The sequence below is a fragment of the Strix uralensis genome, chromosome 8 (assembly GCF_047716275.1).
Source record: "Strix uralensis isolate ZFMK-TIS-50842 chromosome 8, bStrUra1, whole genome shotgun sequence".
Classification (NCBI taxonomy): domain Eukaryota; kingdom Metazoa; phylum Chordata; class Aves; order Strigiformes; family Strigidae; genus Strix; species Strix uralensis.
The window spans coordinates 31,612,546-31,638,965 of NC_133979.1; the positions used below are offsets into that span (position 1 = coordinate 31,612,546).

Sequence of the window (26,420 nt, forward strand, 5' to 3'; positions counted from 1 at the left end):
TGATGATTTAGGTGGAGAGCTGAGTTTAAGATTAAAAAATAATAATAATTCTTTTTTTTTTTTTTTCCCTGTCTCCTTTAACTTTGCTGGAGTGTGACAGGGTGGGAGCTCTTGGCAGCTGGGATGTTAAATGTTTTTCCACATGGTCTCTTGATTATTAATGGATTTTAGTACTTGACAAAGTAGAAATTAGGAGATAAAAGCTATTAGAAACTAATTTGGGTAATCACTGATTCTGTTCCCCCAGGAGCCTTTCTGAGAGCACTGCTCCCAACACCACTGCCGAGGCTCAGGAGAGAAGGAAATCTCTTTTTAACTGAGTTTCATGGGCTTCGGGGGAGCTCCCTGATTTATGGCTGATGAGGAGATGGCTTGGATGGAGCGGGCACAATCTGAACATCGCTCTTCTCCCAGCAGCCTCCCGGGATTTATAGAATTTCTCTTTCCTGGACACTATTTCGGGTGGTTTTATTTTTTTACTGTTGTGTCGGTGAAACAACCATAGAAACTAGTTTGGGAAAACAACGTAGGAGATAAATCCTTGGTGGTTCTTCCAGCAATGAAATGAGCTACAGGTGGAGAAATAGATCCCTGAGACCCTTTTCTCCTTCAATTCCGGTCTCCCAGCGCAAATCGATAATGCTGGGGGCAAGGATAGGGCAAGGAACCATCGCAGGGAATCGTATTAGAGGAAAAGCTGGAAGGCAGTAACCACCGCTGATTTTGAGGCAGATTGGCTGGGAGGGTTTGTGTATCCTCACATGGAGAAGAGGCTGCCTGTAGGCTGGGAGAGTGCTTTTAAAAATAATTTGACTGATCTCTCTCCTTTCTTTTTTCTATCCAGTCGGGCTCCGCTCCCGGCACGTGTAGCAGGAGCAAAAGGTCTGTCTCGCAGCTTTGTCTGTGTTTTTTTTTCACAGAACTTTGCCCTCCAGAGAGATCCCTCCAAAATTCACCAACCATCTCAAGCCCCAGTCCAGGAGCAGAGCCAAGAGGTCCCCTGAGAGCACTGTCCCAGGGGCAGCTGGGCCGGCTCCGGCCCGATGAGGTAAGTCCTCCAGCCAGGCTCCTGGCTGTGAATCAGCGATGCCCCTGGCCCCGGCACTGCTGATTTACACTGGCTGTGGTGGCGCCCTGGGGCAGGGCACCTGTATTTAATGGATGGGGTGCTGCTGCTGGCAGCAGCGGCTCCCAGCCCTGAGTGTGGGGAGGAGAAAGCAATATGTTGTCAGTGTGCCTGGTCCCCTGCGGGTTTCTCCACTTGCAGAATGGGATGCTGTGAAGATGTGTTATTTGATGGTGTCTAAAGAGGTCTTCAGATTCTCCTTGAGAGCTGGGAGCAGCTGGAGAGAACTCGAGGTCAAGGGCTGGTGCAGGCAGTGAGGTTGGGTGGGTGAGGTTATGCTTTTCTTAAGGTTATCTTTGCTTAAGGAGCAATCGGTGGGGAGGGAAGAAGGGAGCTGAGGAACTGGGACTGGAGCCTCCTGAGGTCCCCACCAGTTTAAGTCATCCCAGATCCTCACTAAGCTCCTGGGGGGAGGCACAGGAGAGTGGCTGGGACCTCTCCCACATGCCTGGGCTGGCAGCAACGTCCCACTGCCTGCCTCTAGCAGCCTCCCCTGCCTTCTTCAGAGGCTGCAGCAGGAGGCTGAGCAGGGAGGAAGAAGCCAAGGTCATCATCATTTCAAGAGCCTGTTAATTGTCCCCCCCCATGCTCCCTGAGAAGTGGCCATTTACCACAGGCCCTGTAAATCCTCTCTGGAGAGGGAACACCAGGGAGCACGGTGTGGGAGGATGAGAGCCCTCAGTGGCTTTGAAAGAGACAGCAGAGAGATGGAGCAGAGAGGAAAAACCCAGCCTACCGTTGGCGAAGGGAGAAAATAGACTGAAACAGAGAGAAACTGAAAATGTGCTGAAGCAGCTGATGACAACCCAAACAGCGGGAGAAGGCTCCTGCCTGCCAATTAACGAGGCTCTGGCGCTAATTTGCCACCTTGACTGCAATTCTGAGCTTGTCAGGAGAAGGGGGGGAAGGGAAAGTGAGGCTAAAAAAGAGTCGGTGAGGTTTCAGCTTGCCTCTTCGCTACACAGATGTCACTGGGCTTTGGAGAGGCAGGGGGGAAGCAAGGGGGCTAGGTGGCAAACCCCCCACCCACCCCTAGCCTGGAGTGGGAAGAGGATAATGACAAGTTTCCGTGGGCTTACATTGACAGAGCAGCTCCAGACCACGGCCCTACCCGACCTGGGGATCCTGGTTTCCCAGGAATCACATCCCAGAGTTTGCTTGATTAGTTGGGAGAGCAAATGGCAATCCCACGCATGCCCAGGAGCATCTCTGGTACCTGCAGTGAAACTGTGCTGTAAGGAAGAAGCCGGAGCAGCCCCGTGCCAGGGCAGAGAGGTCCGCAGGCAGCTTGCCATCGTCTGCTTCCCCCAGAAATGCTGTCAAACAGCAAAACAGCTCTGTTGGCAGCTGTCTGGTGGTTCTGTGCATCTAACGAAGCTGGAGGAGCCCTGAGCGAAATGCTCAGCATGAAGCCTCCCACCAAGCGAAACGTCTGATTTCTACTTCTTGCCTGTCCTGCAGTCTGAACCAAGAGGGCAGAGACCACAGGGTGAATTTCAAGTGAAATCTGCACCTGTGTGCTGTTTGCATGTAAAGAAAAAGAGTATCTACCCCCAGTGCATGTCATGCTCTTCTCCGTGCAGGACTGGAGGCTCAGCTGGTGCTGTGGAAAAGGGGCGGAAACACGGGAGGGGAAAAACAGTGTAGGTTAGATAGCTGGAGCTGCTAGCTATTGAGCTCAGGTGTAGCTGATCACAGCCCATCACTGGCTGTCTTAGGGCCGAGAGATGGAGATGGGACTGGCCCACACCTGGGAGCTGTGAGCAGGGATGCTGGGGGAGAGCACTGCGGATAATCCTGTCCTGCTGCTGGGGCTGGGAGCAAAACAGCTTGGCCTTTCCCTGGCCTCCTTTTCCCTAGCAGAGCTGCTAAATAAATGTGTCCAGAGGGAACTGGAGTGTCCGCAATCAAGCAAGTGAGGAGCTCAGCTCGTTATTAGAGGCAGCTTTCTGGCTTTCTTGCTGCAGAGAATATTGTATAAATGCAGGGCCTTGCAAACCAGAGCCCAGGTAAGAATGCCAAACATAGCAGTTTTTAAAACTTAATGGGTTTGACACCAGCTTTTTGCATCCAGAGGCCAGATCCTGCCAGTGCTGCACAGCAGCAGCTCTCCAGCCAGCCCCACTGGTGCTGGCGTTGTTCTTTGCAGGGGAAGGTGCTGCAAGGTAATCAAAAGCTGACCTCCAGTTATTAACCTCTTCTTAATCACCTCCACTGAGCACCTTAATTGCTGGACAGGGCTGGGAGGACCTGGCTGCTTCCACCCAAGATTAATGTGCAGCCTGGCAGTCCCCTCCTGGGAATGCTGCTCTTCCTTTAGCTCACCCACTTACCCCCCAAAAAGGTAGAAGTTGTTCTCTCCCAAAATACAGCAATTTATCATCAAAATTCAGGAACCCACCCCCATCTTTTCCTCCACTTGGTGAAAGAGGTGGTGCAGCCCCATGGTATCAGTGGCCAGGGATGTGTTCAGCATCACTGTTGCTTCTCATCCGCTGGCCCTGCAGTGCCTGATGGGGTGTTCAGCTGAGGAGGTGCCGTGCTGGGCTGGGAAAGCCACACATGGCCTCATTCCTGCTGGGAATCAGCTGTTTGGGCCAAGACTTGGGGTGCTTTTGGGTAATACATGATGATATCTTGCTGGGAGGCTGTGGGGAGGTGGGGCTGAAGCATCATTCTGCCTGCCAGCCTGGGGGGCAACCGCTGAGGATGCAGTTGATGGCACATCCCTTCAGCTGCCTGTCCCTTTTTGCCTTTTTTTTTTTTTTTTTTTTTTGCATCACATTGAAAGTAAATAGCTTTCATCTGCCTCCATCCCTGTACATGGGTCTGTAACTCTCAGGGCATCACCTGCCTGCCTCTGGAGCCAGCACCAAGGTGGAGAAGCCCGGGGTCAGCAGTCCTCCGCCAGGTAGAAGCTGCTCTAGCATGTCTTGGCCAGAGGCTCCTCAAGATGCTGACAGATATCCCGACGGCTCTTGCATTCATATTCAGGTGGCTTTAGGGTGTGTGACTGGTTAAGGGTGCTAAAAAGCATGGTAGGAAATGCTCTGTCCGGAGGAGACAGAGAATGGAGCCGAGGAACGTTAGCCTGACTCATGGCCGATGTGACGGCCCAGAAAGATGTGTAGCAGAAGCCAAAATGGTCTTTCTAGCTGGGAAGCCTCCCAGCAGCCCTTCCTGCTCAGGAGCAGGCAGCACTGCTGGCCCTCCTGCCTGTACTCATCCCCAGGCAGATGTCTGCCGGCTTCCCCTGGGGAGCTGAGATGATGGCTTTGACTTCTCGTTTCCTCCTGGTGTGTTTAATTGCCTGATTTTTTATTTTTTTTTCCCTTTAGGACTGGGAGACAAGGGAGGAGACGTGGGCAAAGGAAGACAGATGTATGGAGAAGAGAAGTCCAGGTGACAGATTGAGGGATGCTATAACCACAATAGCCGCCCTGATGGATTGATAGATTAGACAGGGAATATAAATAGCAAGCATGGTTTATCTACCCCGGTTTTATTTTCCTCTCGCCTATCTCTTTATCTCTCCTGGTGTTATTTTCCTCTCGCTTATCTCTTTATCTGTCCAACCAGAGGACAGAGGAGAGGGAGGAATCAGGGGGGTGACAGAAGCAGGATGGATGAGTTTGGGTTACCACAGCTTTTGCAGCATCCAAGCAGGCAAGTTTTGCCAGCCGGGGAGGATTAGGAAGCAGACTCAGATCTGCACACTGATAGACATTTTTCCCCCATCTCTCCTTTTCCCTGCACCCTGCCCATCCCTTCTGCTCTCACCCCCTGCTTTGGGGTTGCTGCGGGTCAAGGGGTCGTCTCCTTCCTCTCTCTGGTCTGTCCCCAGCCAAGAAATTAGGGCAGCTGCCAAAGCGGTGAGCTCCACTTGTCTGGATACCCAGCGTTTCCATCCAACAGCCGGGCAGTGCCGCTGCTTGATATTCTGGTCAGGCACCGAGCACGGCAGCAGCAGCAGCACCCGGGAAGGAGGGAGGGGAGCCGGGCTCCACCAAGCTATCAGCTGCCAGCTCGTCTGCCCCCGCTGCCTGTCTCTTCACCCTGGCTCGCTGGGCTGAGCTGAGTGGGCACTGGAGATGCCATTGGCTCCCCAGCGGCAAGGCTGCTGGAGGTGCTGGCCTCAGGAAAACCTGCCTCTTGATGCCTGCACTGGGTGTAGCAGAGGGAGGTGTCCAGGATGGGTTGTGCCTGGTTTGGGCTCCTTTCTAAGAGGGTGATGAATGAGAAGGCCTTGAGGTCAATGAAGGTACCAAAAGTATGGAGCAACCTATGTATACAGACCAAGCAATAGAGCTAGGACACAGAGACAACTGTCATACCTGCCTATACAATTGTAACTGGTCAGAAAGAGTGGCTGGGGGTCAGATATCCCCTATCTCTTCCCATACCAGAGCTAAGGGTTATCAAGTGAAGCTCCCAAGGGTCCAAAGAGTTGGCATGTGCCACAGCGGGCAATTGAGCTGCAGCACTGCTCACGCTGAGGTATGGTGGATGTTTACATAGGACCAGGAGGAGGTTGGACATGAGATGTGGCTGGTGCCACACAGGTCCTTCCCACCAGCTCGGGGAGCATCTGCTCCAGACATCTTGCTGGGAGGAAAGGTGAGAGTTGGGGGGAGCAGACAGGAGCTGATGGCTCCAGGTATAGGCAGGATCCTTCCCTGGCTCCAGGCACATCCGATGGTCTTAATGGGCCACCTCAGAACCCCGTCCCTCCAAGTTAATGAAGATGTGGACAGGAGACAGATGGCCAGCCCATGCAGTGGCATCTCCCCTCCTTGGGAGGCTTGGCTGAAATCCAGAGAGCAGGGCGGTGCGGAGGCACGGGGGGGACTTGGCAGCCGGACACGCACAGCAGCCTCCTCGCCCTCCCCTCCTGCTGCACAGCAAGGGAAAAGCCAGGGCCAGAGATGACAGTAACTGTTCTTTTTTTTTTTTTTTTTTTTAATTTCAGTTGGTTTTGGTTGCTCTTATGCTCAAAAAAGGCATTTTTTAAAAAATATATTAAACAGATACATTTTACTAAGATGTCTCTTGGCTGGAGCCACTGACAAGAAATTACACTCCCCAAATAAATAGGCTTAAAAAAACCCTTCCCAAACAAAACAAATAAATAAATACATAAATAAAACTTTTTCTTTCTTTCTTTCTTTTGTTTTAGGTTTATCTTTTTTTTTTCTTTTGTAAGGAATTGCGGCCCAGAGGTCTCCGCCGATGTCTGTGATGGCAGCATCCATGGGGTGGGTGCCAGGTCCTTCCCACACAAGGGGTGATGATGCCTCGGTACCGCAGCAGGCGCGAGATGCTCGTGGAGAGGCCCCAGGAGAGATCTGCTGGGTCTCGGGGGCCTGTGGTGTGGTCCCCCCCAATGCCGTGTGCAAGGGCATGGATGCAGGAAGGGTCTTAGGCGATGCCAAAATGAAGGCGCTGGTAGAAACCTCTCTTAAAAAGACTACAAAAGTTGGGATGTCGAGGAGGCTTCCGCTGGAGGATCCTCGTGGCGGGTTGGGCATCTGCTCCATCAGGGCCAGCAGCTGCCTCTGACCAGGCCACATCCCCCCAGCCACCAACAGGACAGCTGTGCTGGCATCGTCCCCATGCTCGGAGCCTATCTGCGCTGTGTGAGCCATCCCTCCTCCATAGTGTCCTCCATCCACTCAAGCCCTGCATCTCTTTGGCCAGTCGCTGGGTGTACCATGGAAGCACGCGGTTGGCACTAAGGTAAGGCCTTGATTTAATTTTTTAGGTTGTTTTTTTTTTTTTTCCCCTGCCTCGGGGAGTCCTTTCTCCCAGCCCCCTCGCTCTGAGATCGGAGCAGCTCTGGCTGTTAGCTGCACAGCTTGCCTGTCTCCTGTTCTACCGCGTTGGGCAGCTTGGCGTTGAAGGCCCTCAAGGAGGACTGGATCCTCACCACCTCATTGTTGGCCAACTTGAGCCTGTGGCGGAGCAAGCACGTGAAGAGGTCGAGGCGGGTTTTGCCAGGGGGTGACAACCTGTTCACCCTGTCCCTGATCTCCAACAGCTGGAGCATGGCCGAGTCCTGGGATCCCTGGGTATAGGGGTAGTCCAGCTGAAGGATCAGGTCATGGATAGCATCCGGTTCAAAGGGCAGGCTGTAGCCAAAGACTTGCAAGCTGTTGATTTTCATGTACCCCAGGTTCTTGGAGGGATCTGCCATCTCCAAGGGTTCATAGTAGATCGTCTCATTGGAGCTGTCATCCAGAGACTTGATGCGGCTCCGCAAGTAGACGTGGACCGTTTCAAAGAAGGTCTTCCACTTGTTGCCCAAGGTGAGCGTCCAGTTTTGACACTGGGCAGAGGCATCTACGTTAGTCCTTTCCCAGTCTGGGAAGCTGCCCTCACTGACGGGCATGAACCAGCTCTCCGAGTGGCTTCCCCCAAAGGGGTTGACGTAAATGGCCATGACAGGTTCCAGCGTGCTGTTCTTGGTGAGGCAGATCTGCAGGGAGAGGGCCAACATCACATGAACCAGCCCAGGCTTGTACTTGTTGCTCTTCAGGGTCAAGAGCATACGCTTCCTCCAGGAGGGGTCAAACCAGCTCCCCAGGCGCATGTCGTTGCTGATGAAGATGGAGTGCACCTCGATGCGGCTGTCCCGTTTCTGCAGGAGGTACTTGAGCTCCAAGTCCTGCAGGTCTGTCTCCAGCCCCAGATAGTGCTCCAGCGAGTCAGCCACCTCGGGGCGGCAGAAGCCCTGGGCAAGCACGTAGCCGTGGTTGCAGGTCCCGCAGCGGGTGCTGTTGTCCTCGGCACAGCTGGCGCAGGCTGGCCCCTCGCCCAAGGCACACGGTATGGAGCCCTGGCAGGAGGGCTGGTCGGGGGGACACGTGCAGCTGTGGCTTTCCTCCAGGAAGGTCCCAGGCACAGTGGTCTCACTGCAGTACAGGAGCGACTGTGCACGGCTCCACCAGTAAGGGAGGGACCTGGTGGAGAAGAGACACGGGATAAGAGGTGCTTACATGGTATCTTTTGGGGCGTGACTGACCTTCCCTAAGGATGGAAGAGCTGCCCACCTTGTGCCCACTTTCCTGCACTGCTGGTGGCCCCCCATGAATCGAGCCCCATCTGCTACCTCCAGGCTTGGACCCAACCTCTCAGGGCCACATCCCAGGGTGGCACAGCTTCCCCTCCTGCCTGCTCACCCCTGGGCATCCCTCCAGCAAGGCAGGAGCTCCTCCAGTTCCATCCACGGGGAGGTGGGCCTTGGGTCTGAACCCCCTCGGGGGTCTGAGCAGTGTCCCTGGTGTGGGGTGGGGATGCCGTGGCACCCTACCTCTCCTTCGGCAGTTTGAAGCGAGGTTGCTGGTGGCAGCGTTTGCTGAGGTTGAAGAGCCGTCGGATGAGTCGGTGGGTTTTCCTGGAGAGCAGCTTCAAGCTGGTGCCCAGCTGCTGGTAGCGATGCTGGACGTCCAGGTCCATGGCCCAGAAGTGGGAGATGACTGTCCTGTTCAGGAAACGGTCCCCGGGGAGCCTCTTCACCAGGGCCTGAAACTCCTCTGTAGGGGGAGAGAGGTGGCATCAGCAGACTCAGGAGAGCAAGTGCTGAAGGTAGGGCTGGAGGCAACCTCCCTCCACCTGGGCTCTCAGATCTTCATGGTGAGATGACCACCCTGGATCCTGCCCTGGAGCTGCACCACCCAGCCTGGGTGCTCCCAAAGGAGGGGTTGCAGGGAAGGAGGTGCTTGGTGGGGTCTCCCCAGCCTCACCTGACTCCTCAAACTGGCCGTGGTGGCTCTCCCAGGCTCGCTGGAGCTGGGTCAGGCTGTTCTCCAGCGCCTGGACATCAGCCTCAGGGCAGTTGCAGCGGGGGAAGGTGGGCTGGCACTGGCAGCGGCAGTCGCTCCGGCGGCACACCAGCTCCCCGGCTGAGCTGCAGGCGATGTAGCTGAGGGCAGCTGCCACGAACCTCTCCCGCAGGTAGGAGGGGAGCACCGTCTGCAGCCCTGCGAGCGGGAGGCAGCCGCAAGAGCATCAGGGCACACGCAGAGCCCCTCAAAAACATCACCCGAATGAGGAGGGAGCAAGCCTTCCCCCACCCCAGGCTCCCACCCTCGCATGATTTTCATATCAATTTGCTGTGGAGCCGCTTGTCTGGGCTCTGCATCGATCCTGGTTCCTCTTGGCAGACAAGCAACAACCTCATCCTGCCCAGCTTTGATTATTTTCATAGCCCCTCCTCCCCAGCCCTTAAATTAAAAGCAGCATCTCGAGCCAGCATCCTCCCCTGTGGCCCCCTGCGCACCCGCAAGCATCCCATGGTGGCACTTGTCCATCACCATGTCCCCACCAGCCCAGTCCTACCTTGGAGCTGCACTTTGTTCTCGGGGCTCTGCACCAGGACGGAGCTCACTGAGTCCAGGTTGTCATAGTTGCTGCAGCCGAGCGGCCCCGTCCGTGTTTCGGTCACCTAAGGGGGGGGACCCGCAGGTGCTCAGGGACACAGGAGGGGACCCAGGGCGCATGCCACCCCACCCGAAGTGCTGCAGATAACCCCTGGCCACGCTTGCTGTGCCCCACTCTCCATAGCAAAGAGATGCTTGGGGAGGAGAACTAATTGCCTGCTAATTGGCTTGTTGACAGGCAGCAGCCCTGGCTGAAAAATGTGCCTTCATTAGCGTGCCCAATTTCCCATAAATAACGCAGATGTCCTAACTTTGCCTGCTCGCCCCTCCCCGGGGTGCAATGTTGCTTTAGGGTGTCATAGCCCACCTTGGAGGGGCTACTGCTGAGGCCTGGGGCCACTGTCTCCCCGTGCTGCCCTCTCCCTCGCACCCTCGCCTACCTTGATGGCAGCCGTGGCGATCTGGATGTGGTGGAGCCGGCGCAGTGTGCTCTCCCGGTCGATGAAGTAGGAGGCTGCCAGCTGGTGCAGGGTCTCCAGTGAGACCCCAGAGCTGTTCCCGGCCCCCCCGGTGGGTTCTGCCCTCCGGCTCAGCTTGCGCTTGTCCACAAATATGGTCAGGGACTCCTCTCCTGGAGGGACACACGATTCTTTTGGGGTGCTGTGGGGCTCCCCCCATTCCCCTTCGTGGCCATATTTCTCCTGCGGTGCTTATTTTCCCACCCTCCCTCCTCTGCACGCTGCCTTGTGCCAGGGAAGCGATCAGGGAGCGAGCACCCACCAGCACTCACCTCCCAGCGTGGCGGCGAGCAAGAAGTGGGTCCCATACTTTTTAATGAGGCTGTCGGTGATCTGCTGGGGACTGGGTCGGCGTCCCAGCAGGCGGATGTTGCGGATGAATTCAGGGGCCAAGGGAAGTGGCAGGCCAAAGAAGTCTTTCCTCTCCAAGGCCAAATTATTCACCTTCCAACGAGCAAACTCTCTGCAGGAGGAGAGCGGTGGTGGAGAGAGGGTTCAAAGCCAGTCCGGCCATGCCAGACGCATGCAGTCCCCTCCACTGTCCCCAGTTTCCACCTCGAGGTAGGGGATCAGTAGGTGGAAAAACTCCCATTGGGACCATCCCGACCTCCCCATCGCCGCGACGGAGGTGAAAGACCCACTGTGTGCACTCGCCAGCTATAGATCCAGCCAGGACGAAAGCCTCGTCCCTCCCTAAGCCATCAATGATGATAACAAGCTACAAGCAGCGGAGATGCCTGATATTGATTAATCAGGCACCTCCGGCAGGCATTAATCACAGCCCAGGGCAGGGCCAGAGCCTTTTCCAGCCCGCTGGGCTGGATGGGCCTCATCCATCCTCCATCCCCATGCCTACAGATCTGGGTGAAAATCCAACATGTGGGAGCTTCATGGTTTTAAGTATCGGCAGCGTTTTGTAGGAAGCTGGAGGCATTGGGTGTGGTGGAGTTGGGGGTGGGTCCCCTTGTAGCCCTGGAGGCTGTGAATGTGCCCCACCAGCCCCCCAGCATTGCCTGGCCCTGGGCGGGGAGCTGCCAGCCTGCCTCTGCTTGGAACAACCAGTAGCCCAGTAAACAACCAGTGGCCCATTTCAGCCTAATCTTCGGCATTTTTCTCTAATTAAAACCAGGTGGTGGCTTTCAGACAGTTTAATTGGGGCTGGCTGGGAAAGGTGGGAGAGGGAAGAGGGGAGAGGGGTGGATAGGTGTAAAGCAGCTGAGGGGTTCAGCAGGTGCTGGGTGGCCTCTCATTATGATTTTTGGGCCCAGGAAGAGGGATGTTGGGGCCAGGAGCAGAGCTGGGGCTGAGGGAGGGGAGGATGCTGCCTCTCCCCTTGCACTCACACTCCCTGGGTGTTGGGGCACGTGGGGCCAGGGGGCCAGGAGCCCCTGCACCCGTTCCCCCCGTATCCCATACCACAGGCAAAGCAAACCCGGAGCCAACCGCTGTCCCTCCGGCTGCTCTTTCCCATCCCACCACCGTCACCAGCAGCATCCCTGGAGGATGCAAGTCCCTTGGCATGGCAGCGTCAGTGCATAGGAAAGGGGCGAGGGGGGAGAGGAGCTCTCTGGGGGTGCCAGGCTGCGTAACAAGGCTGCCATCCCGGCACCTACGTCACCTCCCCCAGGGAGGCAGTGGCCGGGCTTTGCTCCGCTGCTGGAACCCCCAGGGCTTGGCGCCAGCGATGGAAGGAAGGGGAAAGGGCTCGTTAACAGGAGGTGACAGCCCCAATTATTGCCTGGAGGCTGTGGAGTGGGTTTCCCACACTGGCTGTCATGGGGTGGCCCTTTGCTGGGGTCACTGGACCCTACTGCTGCCAAATCTGGTTCTCTACTGGCAAGAAGCCCCCTCCAGCATTGGTCCCCACACATGTAGCATCCCACTGCTGCAGTCTATGGGGTGACAGCAGTGGGGACATGCCAGGGGTCAGTCAGGGTGGCTTTTTGCGAGCCCCAGCAGCATCCCAGCCCCAGATGGCTGGCAGTCCAGGCAGGGTCAGTAATTCAGCACAGAGATGTCTCTGTGCGTGGCAAAAGGATAAAAGGAGCATCCCTCAAAGGAGCATCCCTCCACGCCTCTGACCATCAGGGCTGACCCCATCTCAACCTGCACACAAAATCACTCCTGGCTCGGGGCAAATCCTGCCTGGAGCCCATCCCAGCCCATCTTGGGGAACAGCTGTTATACTCCCTGGGAAAGAAGCATCTCACATACCCCTGCTCACTGTCTCTCATGATGGGCAGCCTCCTCCCACAGGCGGAGGTCCACTCGTGCGGATTAAAGCGGGTCCCTCTCCACTCTGCCGTGCCCCCCACAGCCCCCCACACCACAGCTCCCTCCCGGGGCACCCACAGCCTCTCACCTGTAGATCCTGTACCTGGTGGTGAAACCCTGCCGGTAGCGCTCCATGAAGTCCACGTACTCCTGGGCTCGGTAAAAGGGTCCGCGGTCGGTGAGGAGCCAGTCGAGGGGTGCCCGGCCAGAGGAAGAGGAGGATGAGGAGGAGGACGAAGGGGTTGCGGGGGCAGCATGCTGCTGGGGCACCGTGCTGCCCGCCGCGCCGGCCACCCCCCAGCGGCAGCACGCGCTCAGGGCCAGGAGGGCCAGTGGCCACGGGAGCATCGGCGGGGGCCCGTCAGCACGCGGGAGGTCCTGCCACCCCATCCTGCTGCCGCCCGACCGGCTTCTTCATTCTCTCACCCCGTGGCGATCCTCCGGGACAGTCCTGCCCTGCAACGGCACCGCGCGAAGCGGGGAGCCTGTGAGGCTGGCGGCACAGGGCGAGGTGTCAGAGGGGGTCAGGTCGACATGGATATGAACCAGGTGCAACCACGAGCTAAGGGAAGGTCAGGTTTGCTTTGGGGATGCTGCTGAAGGGAAAGCTGTGCTCTGGGGAGAGCCACGCATCGGGCATGGACCGGTTGTGCCACAGGAGAGTTTATAGGGTCAGGGGTGCTGGCTGCTGCTGAAATGAAAACCTGGCTAGTGCCTGTTTGAGAAATTTCTGGCTTTTTCTTTATGTTTTTCTCTGCAGTGCATCAGCCCGGTGAGCCAAGCTTGCTGCTATGGGGTGCCCGTGCGGTGGGGACAGTGGCCTGTCTCTGCACCCTGCACTTTGGGGATGCCATCATAAGCATGTGCAGCTTATTTTAGGGGGGCTAAAAAATAATAAGCATAGGGAACTGGAAAAAAATAGCTTCTCTAAGTATGGGTTGAGCTGTGTGTGGTTAATGTTAGACTTGACATTGCATCCTGCCGGTGGCTGAGATGATGGATGGACAGATGGATGGACGGATGGATGGAGGTCCACCCCAAGGCTGGCTGGGATGATTGTGGTGGTGTTTCAAATGCAATTGGTGTTTATCTCAAGCCAAGACCTTTCTGCTCTCATAGCCCAGTGTGGCAGTACCTGCGGGAGTGAAGATGGAGCTTTGCTGGGAGCAGCGGTCCTGGGGCCAGAGCCTGAATTTGCAAGTGAAGGGGAGCTGCAAGGTCTGGCAGAGCCAGGGCGACGTGAGGTGTCCTGCTGTTTGCCTAAAAATAGGGAACCCATCACTGCAGTGCTTCCAGGGGAGGCGATTTTTATTCCAGGAGGGTGGCTGGTGGGGGCCTGGAGCCCAAACGCTCGCCCCTGCTGAGCACACACCAGCCCCACGTTCTCCCAAACAGGGATTTGCCAGATGAATCATCGTGCTGTAACATGTATTATTATTTTTTCAAATTTTTTTTCCTCCCTCTCTTCTATTTTTAAACCCTTAAGGGTGCACTTTGATTACACTTTCTCAGCTTCTCACTCAGCCCGTGAGGCTGGGGCCCTGTTAATTTTAAACAAAAGCTGAGATTTTCACATCACCAGATTGGGAGTGCCGGGGCAGCAGGGTGGGCAGGGGCGGGCAGGAGCAGCAGGCAGGGTTTTTTCTGTCCCCCCTCGCACTATCATTCCGTGTATTACCCTGGTTTCTCCCAACCTTGCAGGCAGCCACATAACACACCGGTCATTGCCTCCTGTTCCTGGCATGTGGAGTCCCCCGTGGCCACGATGTGGCCAAATCCTGGCCCAAACGAACAGGCCCCCACATCGGGGTGGGCAGGGGAGCCCCCAGTGTCAGGCTGGTGTCCTCACTCTGCACCTCAAGTGTTGGAGGGGGCATCTGTCCCTGCCAAAACGTGGCAGGACCCGATGTCGGCTGCTCACGGAGCTGCTCATGCGCTGCCACGTGTGGGTGATGGCTGAGCAGCTGAGGCACTTTGGCTGCTCTGAAATCCTCCCTGCCTGCTTTCCTGCCTGCAACCAAAGCTGGGCCAGGGGAAAGCAGGCAGCCGGGATGCAGCAGCTGCCTGAAACAGGCAAGCACCTTGCTCTCCTGCCCAGGAATACCTGCAGATGCAATTAAAATTGAGGTGGCCTGGGGACCAAAGGGACTAAACCCTCTCTGCCCGCCACTGCCCTGCAGCCGTGGGTCCTGCTGCTGCCCTGTACGGGGTGACCCAGGGAGCCGGGACAAGCTGCTGTGCCCAGGAGGGTCCCTCTCCCCTATAGCAGGGAGGAAAGCAGCACTCCGGCTCTCGGCTGAGAAGCTGAGGTGAAAGATCCTTGAACAGCATCTTTCTAAACCCTGCTCATGGAAACACACTGCTTGTAGCATTAAATATGGCTGTGCCAGCAAAACACCTTGCTTAAGTAGCTGGCACACTAGGTAGCCGGCCACTTGCACCACAAACAGGCTTGGCACGGCCGATCTCCTTGTCCCCTGTCATCATCTGTGGCTTTTAGGTGGCTCCTGACCACCTCCAGCTGAAGTGGGGCTGGGCTGCTCCCTGGCTGGCCCCCTGCCCCCTCTCCCCTCTTCCTCTACCCGGGTCTGTACAGCCAAGGGGATGCTTTTCTATGAGTGCTCTGGGAAACTGGCCTCATCCATCGCCATTTCACACCACCACAGACTGGTACAGGTGGTCTTGCACCAGTCACTGAGCTTCCCTCCCTGAGGCTTTCCCGGTGTAAATCAGGAGGATGTGGAAGCATCCTTCCTTTGATTCAGAGGAGGGGATTTTTTTTGGGGGGGGATCAGGCAGAGCACTGTCTCTTCCAGCAAACCATCCTGGGTGCCAACAGCTTTCCACCAGCACTGACCAGCCCCTTGCTGCCACCACCACGGGGGACACCCCCACGTGCCTTCCCCAAGAGGGGCTCCCCATGCTGTCCTTCCCCTCCAAACCTCCTCTCCCACCTCCCCGCCCAGCACCACAGCTCAAGGCAGCAAACTTCTTCTGGGCCACCCTTGTGGGGACAGATATTGGGGATGGAGCCACCTTGGGCCACCTCTTCCCTAGGGCTGCAGTCCCCAGATCAGCTAAACCATTTCAGCTTGCTCTGCTGCCTTCTCCGGGGAGCTTATTCCAAGATTCATGGCTGAACGTGAGACGTTTCCTTGTCACCTCATGTTTTACTACAGAGCAATAAAAATAGTCAGAATTGGGTATTTCCAGCGCTTGGCTGGTGCAAATCCAGCAAAAGTCCCCTCCTGGCATGCAGAATCCCTTAAAGCAGCAAAGTTTCCAACCTTGCTAAATGAGCTCTTATTCACACCTGCCTCTTATTTACACCGTGAGTGCTGGCACCTCCGAGGCGGGCTCTTGCTTGGGGACGGGCGCTGACGCACACGAGCATCCTTGCCAACAGAAACTTGAAGCCCCAAGTCAGGCAGGAGCAGGCAAGCCACCGCGGGCAGGAGAGCCAGCAACGGGGGCTGCGCTGAGCTACACAGCAAGCTTATCCCTGAGGAGCAGCTTTCCCGCACCATCGTTAGCTGGGCTAATTTATTTGCTCGTATCGATCGGGGTTATATAAAATAAGTTCATGCAGAAATTGCTATAGCTCCGTATAGTCCCACAGATGCATGGGGGGCCTCTGGTCTTGCCGAGTGGCTGCTGCTGCTGCTCTGCAGGGTTGGGGGCAATGCTTATCAGGGTGCACCTCTGTCTGCTCACACCAGCATTCTTTGGAAACGAGTAACCCCCTTGACCTTACTACTAGAGCTGGAAATAACTTTCTAATCACTTTTCCTTGATCCAAAAGAATGAAGATTTGATGAGAAGCATCTGACTACTCTTTTTTTTTTTTTTTGATTTAGGGTTTTGCATCACAAAAGTTGGAAAACTTCCAGCTTGTTAATTTTTTTTCCCCTCCTCTCTCTATAAAAACCTTAAAGCGAAGGAAGAAGAGTGCCAATGCAAATATTCTTGGCAAACTTTCCTAGGACCACAACCTCCTTTCTGGCCAAGTTTTCCTGATCTTGTTGCAGCCCTCTGTGTCCCCATTGCCTGCAGCAGAAAGCCCCGGTGTCCCTCCAGTGAGGGCCGATGCACTGCCCAGACCGTCACTTGTCACAAGCCGCATCTTAAAATTAGCTTATTGCAATTTCTAGAGGTGCCCTCCCACCCTTGAGATGGCAACGGGAGTGCTTCTGTGGTGGGTGTCTTCATCCAAAATGGCTCAAGAGACCGAGTCAGGATGGTGTAAGGTGTGGACAGAGATGCTTGAGTCCCCAGCAGGCAGCTTGGGTGAGCTGCAAAAGCCTTTTTCTCCTGCCCTTGGAGCCAACGGTGACAACAGGAACATCCTGCCAAGTTATGCCGAGGTCCTGCTTGCTTCCATGCCGACGGCGTCTCCAGAGCCACGCGCTCCACCACTAATCAGGCCGAGTTCGATAATTAAGACGTTAGCTAATTGTCAGGGACATTAACATTGATTTCTGCCCTTTCACGCTGAGGAGCGGATCTAGAGATACATAAACTGGGAAGCGTGTGCTGGGTAGAGGCTGCGGTGATATTTGCTTCGTGCCGTGGGGAAGCATGAAACTTAGGCATTACCCCCTGTAAAGGCTGAGCCGAAGCCTGGAGCAAAAGCAGCACCCGATGTCTGTAGCAGGCAGAGCGATACCTGCTGGTGGCAGAGCTGTGGGACATGCCCGGCCATGGGGGCTGGTCCCTGGGGCATGGCAGGAGCAAAGGTGTATCCATGCAGGAGCAGGGAGCGATGGGGATGGGTCTCAATCTCCCTGCAGATACCTTTTAGTGGGAATGAACGTCAAACTTAGTGACTGAGTCACCTTCTCATTAAACGCGGGAAAGCTATATTGAATTAAGGCCACTTAAAAGAGTCTGGGCAGAGGCTAAGTGCAGTTTAGTTTCTGAAGTGGCTTGACTCAGCTGAGCCCTGCTTATGTGAATTCACGCAGGCACCCAGGGCACCTCTTGCTCTGCCGCTTGCACCCCCCAGGACGGACAATCCCAAAGGACTCAATCCTGCAGGATGCTCATCCCCTTGCTCCAGAGCCACCAACCTCGCTCGGGGCTCCGTGGGACCCAACTCCGTCGTGCCCAGCCCTGCCTGCGCCGCTGCCTCCTCTGCCCCCCCGGCCCTGTCGTGGTTTGCAATGAGCTGCAGCCGCCGGGCTCGCATCCGCACGCTCCCAAGGAAGCGCCAGGGCCTCATTGATTTGCCGGGGTAATTAAGAGAGCGAGCCAGGCACCGCCGGAGTGACAGCAGCACTGTAATCGCTGGCAAAGTGGGCACGGCGGGGTGCTGTCAGCCGCCTGGCACCCGGCCTGCGGAGACGCAGCTCCAGGCAGTGAGCGTGGGGACAGTCACCTCGGAGCCTGCCATCCCTGTCCCAGCAGCGATGCTAAAGATCACGGTGGTGGCTGTGAACCAATTCTCGCTAGGCTCTGGCAAACCACCCCCTGTAGCTGTTCAGTCACTATTTCTAGGTGACTTTAAGTCACTGCCTTCGCCCCCCCCCCAGCTCATGAGACGGGTTTAAAAACCTGCAAGACTTGATGAATCGGGCTCCTTTTATTAGCTTTTCTTCACATCCTTAAGAGCAAGACACTTGAAGATGAGAGTAAGAGAAAATAGCAGAAAATCCCAGGACTCGGGGAGCTAAGGATTTGCATAAGACATCAAATGAGATGAAGCCTGGGCTGTCATCAGGGGAGACAGCAGCTGCGTGCAGCGTGTCGCACCAGCACCATGTGTTCTGCCCTCTGGCTTTGCCCACCCGAGACTTTCACACCCACAGGCAGAAAGCCTCTTAAAAGAGCAATGTGTGAAATACAACTCCCCCCACCGCGGTGACGACGGCAGCAGCAGCAGCAGCAACACCACCAGCCTCCCCCCTCCTTGTGCTGAGCTCTCAGCCTGAAACATCCCTGCAGACGGGGCTCTGGGGCCAGGGAAGAGCATCCTGCAGCCCCCTCCCCGGAGAGGATGGCTCCTTCCCCCCCCGATGGACCCCGCAAGCCGAGTACCGGCCTCATGCAGGAGCTGGGGGCAGTGCAAGGCGAGGACCGCTCCTCCCATCCCCCCCTTGCCTTCGCACAGGTGACAAGTGTCACGGGTGGGCAGCGATGCGCGGCGGCAGCTCGGTGTTAGCAGCACAGGGTAAAGAAGGCGGTGGGTGGCTGGTGCTGGGCAGAGAGAGGGAGGAGATGTGGGGTGTCAGAGTGGGGCCACCCCCCTTCCCAGCACCCTGCTGCTCCCCAGGTCTCTCAACTGTCACAGAACCCCCCCACCAAAAACAGCTCCGCGTGGGAAAAAAAGTGCAGGGGCCTCCTCGCAACATCCCCGGGGCTGGTAGGGACCCTCCTGGCTGCTGACAGAAGGGGGGACACTGACATCTGCCGGCGGGTCCCCCCGGCCCCGCAGCGCCCCGGCCCCCCCCACCACCCCCGGCCCCGGGACCCGCCAGCCCTGCCCCGAGGCAGCCTGGGGGGCGGCGGCGAGCGGGCCCCCCCCCGAGGAGGGGCAGGCCGGGGTGAACATCCCTGTGCTGAGAGCTGATGCTCTCGAGCTCGGTACTTTAAAGAACCAGAGTTTGGTTTCCTACTGAAAAAAAAAAAAAAGTGTCTTCGGTGAAGGGAATTGAGCCTCGCAGCCGGGGACACACAGTCCCCCCCCGCCCCGTTCTCCCGGAGCTGCCGGGGGCTGCTGTCACCGCACCGCGCTGTAACCCCACGCAGCGCTGGGGGTGGGCAAACACCATCCCACAGGTCACCCGCTCCTCGCCTCGGGCCGCTGCTCCCACGGGAGAGCCGGTAGCACCGGGGGCCCCCTCCTCCTGATTTCTACGTGCCCAAGTCCGTGTCGCGGCATTTCGGGGGGTACCTCCCTCCCCCCGTCCCCGCGGTCCCGGGGCAGCTCCCCGCAGCATCTCCCTCGGAGCGGGGCACCCTGCACAAGCAGCAGCAGGTTTCCCGCCTCCCGGGCACCTTGTTCGCCCCGACAGCCTGCCAGCACCCGGTGCCAGCGGGCCGCTCGCAGCCCCCCGGACCTGCCGGGCCCCGCACCAGGCACCGGGGGGGGATCCCGCCCGGGAGCGCCCCTTTGCCTTCCTCCACCCCCGTCCTCACCGAAGCCAGCCCGGAGCGGGGAGGCAACTTGGCCAAGGTCACCGAGCGAGCCGGCGGCGGCCGAGCCGCGTCTCCCCCATCGCGCACAGCGGTACCGGGGATCAGCGCCGTGCGGGGTCGCCGCTCCCCCCGCGCCGCTCCTTCCCCTCCCCGCCCGCCATCCCACCCACCGGCGGGGTCCCCACGCCGGCTCACCTTCCCCCCCCCATCCCCGATCCCGCAGCAAGACTCACCCCAGGCTCCCGCTCAGCGCCGACGGGGCACCGGCCGCCTCTCCGTGCCGTCCCGTCCCGCTCCGCTCCGCCTCAGCGGCCCCGGGCCCGGCCCCGCCGCCGCCTCCGGGCCGCCCCGCCCCGCCCCATCGCCGGGCGGGCAGGCGGCCCCCGGCGGCCCCGCCACCATCCCGCGCCCGCCGCCGCGACCGGGATCGCGATCGGGCTCCCCCCGCCGCCGGCTCCGCGCCGGGACCCGCCGCGCTCCGCGGGCGCCGCCGCCGCCGCGCGATAATATATGCAGGGGCGCCAGCCAATCAAAGGCGCCGCCGGCCTCCTCGCGCCTTCCCATTGGCGGTGCCGCGCTGAGGGCGGGGCGGCGCGGCGCGGCGCGGCGGGGGACACGCGTGGACGGCGCGGGGGTCGCGGCCCGTGGGCGCTCCGCCCGCTGCCCGGCCCGCACAGCCGCGGGGGCCTCCGAGCCCCGCCGGCCTCCCCCCTCCCTCCTCCCCGGCCCCCAGAGCCGCCCATCCCCGCGGGAGGGACACGTAGGTCCCCCCACGGCGCCTGGGGCCGGGGGTCGCCGCCTCGAGGCCCCCGTGGCGCGCTGGGGTGCGGCGGCACCGGCTCCCTCCGGGCCGTGAAGGAATCTGGGTCGTGCCCAATTACACCGCCAACACCAGTAAACCCTCACCGAGGGTCAGGGTGTCACGGGTGGGGCGTTACCGGCAGGAGGGTGCCACCAGTGACGCTGGATTTACAATTTTCTACTGTTTTCTTCTTAAATATTTTATTTATCTGTATGTATTATTCACGCCTCCTACCAAGCCCCTTTTTGCCCCTCTCGGTGCGGTGCTGGGCGTTAGCGGGGTATCCCTCTCAGGGATGCACCCTGTTTTCCAAACAGGAGCTTGAGAGGACCTTCTTGGTGACACCTTTGGAATAATGCAGTTGCACCTTTTTTTTTTCAGGAAAAAACCCCTTCTTTTAACGAATTTATGTCCCCTGGTGAAAGAACAGCGAAGGGGTCTGGCGGGGTCCCTCCACAGGGGTTTCCCTGTGCCCCCCAAAAGGAGGGCCATGCCCCATCCTACAGAGCACCGCTGCTTATTTTTCCTGATTTTTTAATAGTTTCTGCTGGCCAACCGGTGCCAACAGGGGACGGTGCTGCTGAAACACCTCCCCAGCTAGCTTCTGAAAACCCTCTCGCTGCTACAATTTTACTGCTCAGCTCTGATTGTTCATGAGACTGGCGGTGAAAATGGGTAATTTCTGGTGAGCATGGCTTTTCCTCCCCAAAATGTAGCGGGTTACTGCGAGGTTATAAATCAGAAACAGGCCTGGGGAAAAGCACCCGCTGTGACTCTTCCACTCGGTGTGTTTGGGGCACGGCATCGCCCCCTCGCAATGCCCACGCTGGGGCGTGTTAAGCTTCACAGATGGCACCGGTGGAGGAGAAATTTGGGGAAATCCCCGCAGCTGCTGCAAGGTGGGGAGAAAAGCTCTGAAAAAAAAAAAAAAATATTGCAAGATTTTTTTAAAGTAATGGGTATCTGCTGCTTGTGGTTTTCTTTGGAGGCGCCAGGCGGGATGGAGCCATGCCCCACACAAGGAGCCAGCGCGGAGCTGGTGGGGTGGGAGCTCCGCTTTCGGGGCACCCCTCTGCTCCACGGGTGTCAGCTGGCAGGAGCCTCCAAGGGGGAAACCAAACCGGCGTGGCTGTGGCCGTGTGTCCCTGCTGGGGTGGGCCTGGGCCTTTCACCCCGCACTGGGAGAGGAGAACATCTACTGCTGGGATATTCTGGCGGCAGGACCGCAGGTGTCTGCAGGAAGGTTTGGCAGTCGGGCAGGCCCTCAGTGCTGCTTCGAGCTCACTTAAAGGGAGTGACAATAAAAAACATCCGCTGCAAAATGAACCAGCAGGTTTGGGATTGGCCGTTATGCTTCCAGTATATATATATATATATATATTTTATTTTTTTTTTTTTTTCCAAATACTCAGGCTTGGGGGGCTTTGGAGGTCTGTGTCTTCTGAGATTTTGGAGGTCTGTGACTTCTGGCATTTTGGGGTCCATGACTTCTCCTGGGATTTTGGATGTCTGGGACTCGAGGTCTGTGACTTCTCGTGGGACTCTGGGGTCCATGACTTCTCCTAGGATTTTGGAGGTCTGTGATTTCTTCTGGTACTTTGGAGTTCATGACTTCTGCTGGGATTTTGGAGGTCTGGGATTTTGGAGGTTCGTAACTTCTCCTGGGATTTTGGAGATCTGCGATTTTGGAGGTTCTTGATTTCTCCTGGGGTTTGGGGGGGCCTGTGCCTTCTCCTGGGTCTTCGGGGTCTGTGACTTCTGGGATTTTGGAGGTCTGGGCTTTTGGAGATCTGCGATTTTGGAGGTTCTTGATTTCTACTGGGGTTTGGGGGCGTCTGTGACTTCTGGGATTTTGGAGGTCTGGGATTCTGGAAGGCTGTGAGTTCTCCTGGGATTTTAGGATCCATCACTCCTCCTGGGATTTTGGAGGTCCGTGACTTCTCCTGCGAGGGTACCTGTAAGCTGTTCTCAGTGCGGAAGGAGGCAAAGGCAGCCGGGCCGGGCCAGGCAGTACCGGCACCGCTCCGCAGCCCTCCCGGTTTTCCAGGGTTGCGGGAAAAAATTGGCGGGGAGGGGGGCGCGGGGCCGGGAAAACTGATCCTCCCGGTGCCGAGCCGTGCCGTGCTGATCCTCCGGGTGCCGAGCCGAGCCGCGCCGAGCCGCTCCGCGCCGCACGGGGAGGCGCCGGGCCCCGGTCCCCGCCCCTCGCCGCCGCCGCCGCCGCCCGCCCGGCCGGCGCTGGGAGCGCGGCGCGGGGCTCCAAGATGGCTTTGGCCGGGCTGTGCGCCCTGCTCGCCGGTTGCTGCCTGGCAGCGGGCAGCGGCCCCGCCGAGGCGGCGGCGGCGGCGGCGGCGGCGGAGGCGGCGGCCAAGGAGCTGGAGTGTAAGCTGAAGAGCATCACGGTGTCGGCGCTGCCCTTCCTGCGGGAGAACGACCTCAGCATCATGCACGGCCCCTCGGCCGCCGAGCCCAAGCTGCTCTTCTCCGTGCGCAACGATTTCCCCGGCGAGATGGTGGTGGTGGATGACCTGGAGAACACGGAGCTGCCTTACTTCGTGCTGGGTAAGGCTCCGGGCGGGCCTGCGGGCAGCGCCGGGACGCGGCGGGTCCCCTCCCCTCCCCTCCTCTCCCCTCCCGGCGGCGGGCCCCGAGCATCCCCGGCTGCGGGGCTCCTCCCTGCGGCATCGGCGTGCGGGGACCCTGCGGCTTCTCTGCCCCCGGGGCCGGTTGACGCCGCTGCAGCACCGCGGCCCCGGCCGCAGCGCCGGGCTGGCTGCCCGTGGAGATGCTGCAGGCCCGGGGCGCTCGGTGCATCCCCGGGCTGGCATCGCGGGGCTTGTCTCCAGCTCGGTGCACGGCCACCGGCGGTTTGCGCTGGCGGGAGGCCCGCAGTCTGCTTCCAGCGTGCCTGGCTGGAGGTGGGGGGGTTCTGCTTTGTCTGACCCCGAGCGGAGTCACCTTTCCCGCAGCCTGGTGGAAAAATACTTCAGCACCCAGCGTTTCCCATCGCACCTGTGTGTGCCGTTTCCAGTCCACCTGCCCCCAGGTTTTAGGCTTTGGCCTGCTCCAGGTGGTTCCTACCTGCTCTAGACAGGCCTCTGTGCTTCCCCCACTGCGTGAGGCTCATCTGCCCAAATCTGATGGGCTTCTTCAGTCTTCATCCCCCCAAAAGACAATGATATTCTCCCTTGTTCATGCTGGGATCAGAGCAAGGCCTTTACCACTTGTGCACAGGGACACACTTCCCTCTGCACCACCTGGAGCAAGTCGCTGAGATTTTTAATTTTTAGTGGTATTTGTGCAGAATGCCAGTTTCTGACCTGCATGTAACCCTCCACCCTGGGCAGGGGCCACCGTCGCTTTCCTAACTGCCCCATGGTGGCTGCACACACCTCCTGCAAGCCTTGCCCGTCCATCGCTGCTCCCGCAGCACCTTGGGTGCCCTGTGAAGTTTTTAAAATGCCACCCATGTCTGGATGTTGGTCCAAAAATGAGGCACCGGTGCATTGCTTTGTGTGGCATTGCCCCTCTGTGCCACCCTTGTGCAAGGGCAGAGTGGTGACCTCAACCTGGGTTTTCTCCCCAGCGCTTCATCACCTCCATGGCCCCCAGACCTCTCTGTGTGCAAAAAAGCCCCCGGTCCCAGGTGCTGCGTGGGCTCAGGGCAACGCTCGCTGCTGCGTGGGCATCCCCCTTCTCCCGTGAGAAAGACAGAGGCAGGCGGGGGCTGTTGATGCCATGGTGGGGTGGAGGTGGGGGGGGGTATGCGGGGACACCCAGGGATGGTTTGCTCGAGGCCAGGGGACCACGCAGGGAGGGGGCAGTGGGCTGTGCTGCCCCCGGGTCCCCCGGTCCAAGCCCTGTGCTGCGGGATGCTGCAGCGGAGGCCGGAGAGCGTTGCTGTGGCAACGGGGCGGCAGCGCGGCAGATGCAGGGGGACGCACAGGCATGGCCGCCAGCCCCGCGCCACCTTGACACCCCAAAGGCAACACGGGAGCTTGTCCCCTGCCCCCTTTGGGCCTGTTCCCAGGGAACCAGACCCCGATGGGCCCAGGGGCCTGGGGTGCTGCCAGCAGGGAGCATCTGGGTGATCTGGGTGGGGATGCGTGGTGCTGCTCAGGCAGGGGGCCCCGGGCATGGCCCCGGCTGGTGTTGCGGGGATTTCCCCAGGGATTTTTCAAATCCGCGAGGTGCGATACAGGAGAGCAGCCACCCACCCTGACAGCCCCACTGCACCCAGGGTTTGCACTGGTGATACCAGGAGGGGTTTGCTTTCACCTCCTTCTGCTGACCGCCACCGCACAGATACAGGGATGGCTGGCCCCGTGTTGGTGCACCCCGATGTCCCAGTGGTGACTGGGGTCTCCTGAGCATCGCTGCCCAGGACGTCGGTCCCACGAGAACCTGTGGGTGCACAGGGCTGTGCAGCCCCTCAGCACGCAGGGGTTTGGGCTTTGGAGACACAGAGGTGGTCCCAGTAGAAGTCTTCCCACCTGGGATGCTGGGGCTGGGCTGGCAGGAGGGGGCACCTCACAGGCCCCATTTGCCAGGGTTTTGTCTTGGTGACCCCTGGGAAATGCCATGTTACAGCTCCCTCCCTCCCCCCCAGGAGAGAAGGGCTTGCTTTGAAGGTGGCACGGCCACTTTGCCATGTGTGGGTATTATTATTGTTGTGCTGCTCTGCTGTGTGTGGGTGGTGGTATGACGACTACTGTGAGCCTGGGTACTGCTTTTGCATGCCAGAAGGCCAAAAGTGCATAGAGGTCTTGCAAGACCCTGACTTGCTAAAACTCAGTGGCTGCATCCTCTGGAGCTGGAGAGCCCCCAGCCCAAGAAACGCGTGGGGCAGAGAGTGTCACTGCTGGCGCTGCTCACTCGGTGGGGACGTGGCTTTGTCGAGTCAACGCGTGGAACCGGTGTCGGCGGCTGTTTGTGATTCCACAAGCCCTCGTGCATGGTCTGGAGGGTGTGTTTGAGCATCCTTCTAGGAACCTGGCTTCACACAGTGCTGGTTGCACCATCCCTGGCAGACCCCAGACCCATTAATTGCACCCACCTTGTTGCGTTTGAATGGACAATAAAGTGTTTGAGCAGTGGATAATCCTCACACCCACCTCTGTGCCTCTGAGCCAGGTCTGGTTCAGGGTATTGCTACTGGGGTGAGAGCTGGAGCTGGGTGACTGCTCCTTCTCTTCTTGCTGGTTTTCGGATCCAGGGCTTGTGTCCAGGGAAGGGGTTCCTGAGGGGAGGGGAGCTGCCCCACTGGCTGGTGGGGGCTTGGACTGGACCTCAGGGTGCTGCCCGTGGGCTGGGGAGGGCCTGGGTGTGGGCTTTGAGCACTGTGAAGGGCAGGCGGTGCTCCACGGGCGCTCCTGGCTCCTTGGATCTGCCACATTGGCTCTCAAGCAGCTCACACGAGGTTCTCCATGCCTCAGTTTCCCCATGAAGATGATGGGAGCATGCAGGGAGGTGGCTGAGGCAGAGGAAGGGGTGAGAGGAGCAGCCAGGAATGGGACAGGATTGGGGAGCTGAAGGGTATCTGGGTGTCATCCCCCTCCAGCCGTGTCTGTCCTCCTCAAAACCCCCCTAAATAACTCAAGTGCTTTTCAAGCATGGCAAGCGTTTGTGGAAAGCGGTGTGTGCAGTTTCCCCTGCCTTGGTGACACCTCCCTGCGTGGTGGCCGAGCCGGGCAACCCACCGATGGACACATGGGTCAAGGTTTCTCCCCCAGCTGTAGATGCACTGAGGTCTTTGGAGCACCACGTATGTTGATAAAAATAGGGTGCCAGGGGTATGTGTTGAACTGGGCACCCCAAAAACGGCTATCACTCCCCAACCCTGACGAGATGCTCTGGTAACATAATCCACTTCATGATGAGTGCGGAGGCTGTGGGCATCCCCTTGCTGCTGGTGGGTGGTGTGGCAGGGTCGTTGATGGACCCCCCCTAAACCAAACTTTGCTGGGTTCGCCTGTGCCAGGGGAGACAATGGGGGCCCAGGGGCTGCAGGGGACAGTGGGAAAGTCATGTGTGGGGACTGGCATCCATCCCCTCATGTGTTTGCTTCTCCCCGCTGCGGGTGGTGGTGAGCTGCAGGGGGCTCAGCCAGGGGGCTGGGGGACACACTTGCTTTGGCTTGCCTTGACCTGCTGCCCCATGGCTTTAGCTTTATATCTATCTTTACC

At 58.4% G+C, this 26,420-nt stretch overlaps 2 protein-coding genes across 6 annotated transcripts in view; one reads left to right on the forward strand and one right to left on the reverse strand.

Annotated features, from left to right (window-relative positions):
• Nucleotides 1–5,375: 5,375 nt before the first annotated feature.
• Nucleotides 5,376–19,773, reverse strand: BRINP2 (BMP/retinoic acid inducible neural specific 2). Of its 4 annotated transcripts, none has more exons than XM_074877009.1 (8): nt 19,667–19,773; nt 12,385–12,752; nt 10,295–10,485; nt 9,945–10,135; nt 9,464–9,569; nt 8,869–9,105; nt 8,436–8,658; nt 5,376–8,085 (listed from the first exon to the last, which is right to left on the reverse strand). In XM_074877009.1, exons 2-8 carry the CDS (start codon nt 12,684–12,686, stop codon nt 6,969–6,971), a joined length of 2,367 nt encoding a protein of 788 aa, XP_074733110.1. In that variant the 5' UTR covers nt 12,687–12,752; nt 19,667–19,773; the 3' UTR covers nt 5,376–6,968. The 4 variants fall into 4 exon arrangements, with proteins under 4 accessions (XP_074733110.1, XP_074733112.1, XP_074733113.1 ...); XM_074877011.1 differs by lacking the exon at nt 19,667–19,773 and adding an exon at nt 18,404–18,437; XM_074877012.1 differs by lacking the exon at nt 8,869–9,105.
• A 2,696-nt stretch (nt 19,774–22,469) lies between these two features.
• ASTN1 (astrotactin 1) overlaps nt 22,470–26,420 on the forward strand; it is a 57,016-nt gene continuing 53,065 nt past the window's right edge. For both annotated transcript variants that reach the window (XM_074877019.1, XM_074877020.1), the window contains exon 1: nt 22,470–22,797. In XM_074877019.1, coding sequence (XP_074733120.1) covers nt 22,500–22,797 — 298 coding nt within the window. In that variant the 5' untranslated portion in view covers nt 22,470–22,499. The remainder of the gene's footprint in view (nt 22,798–26,420) is intronic.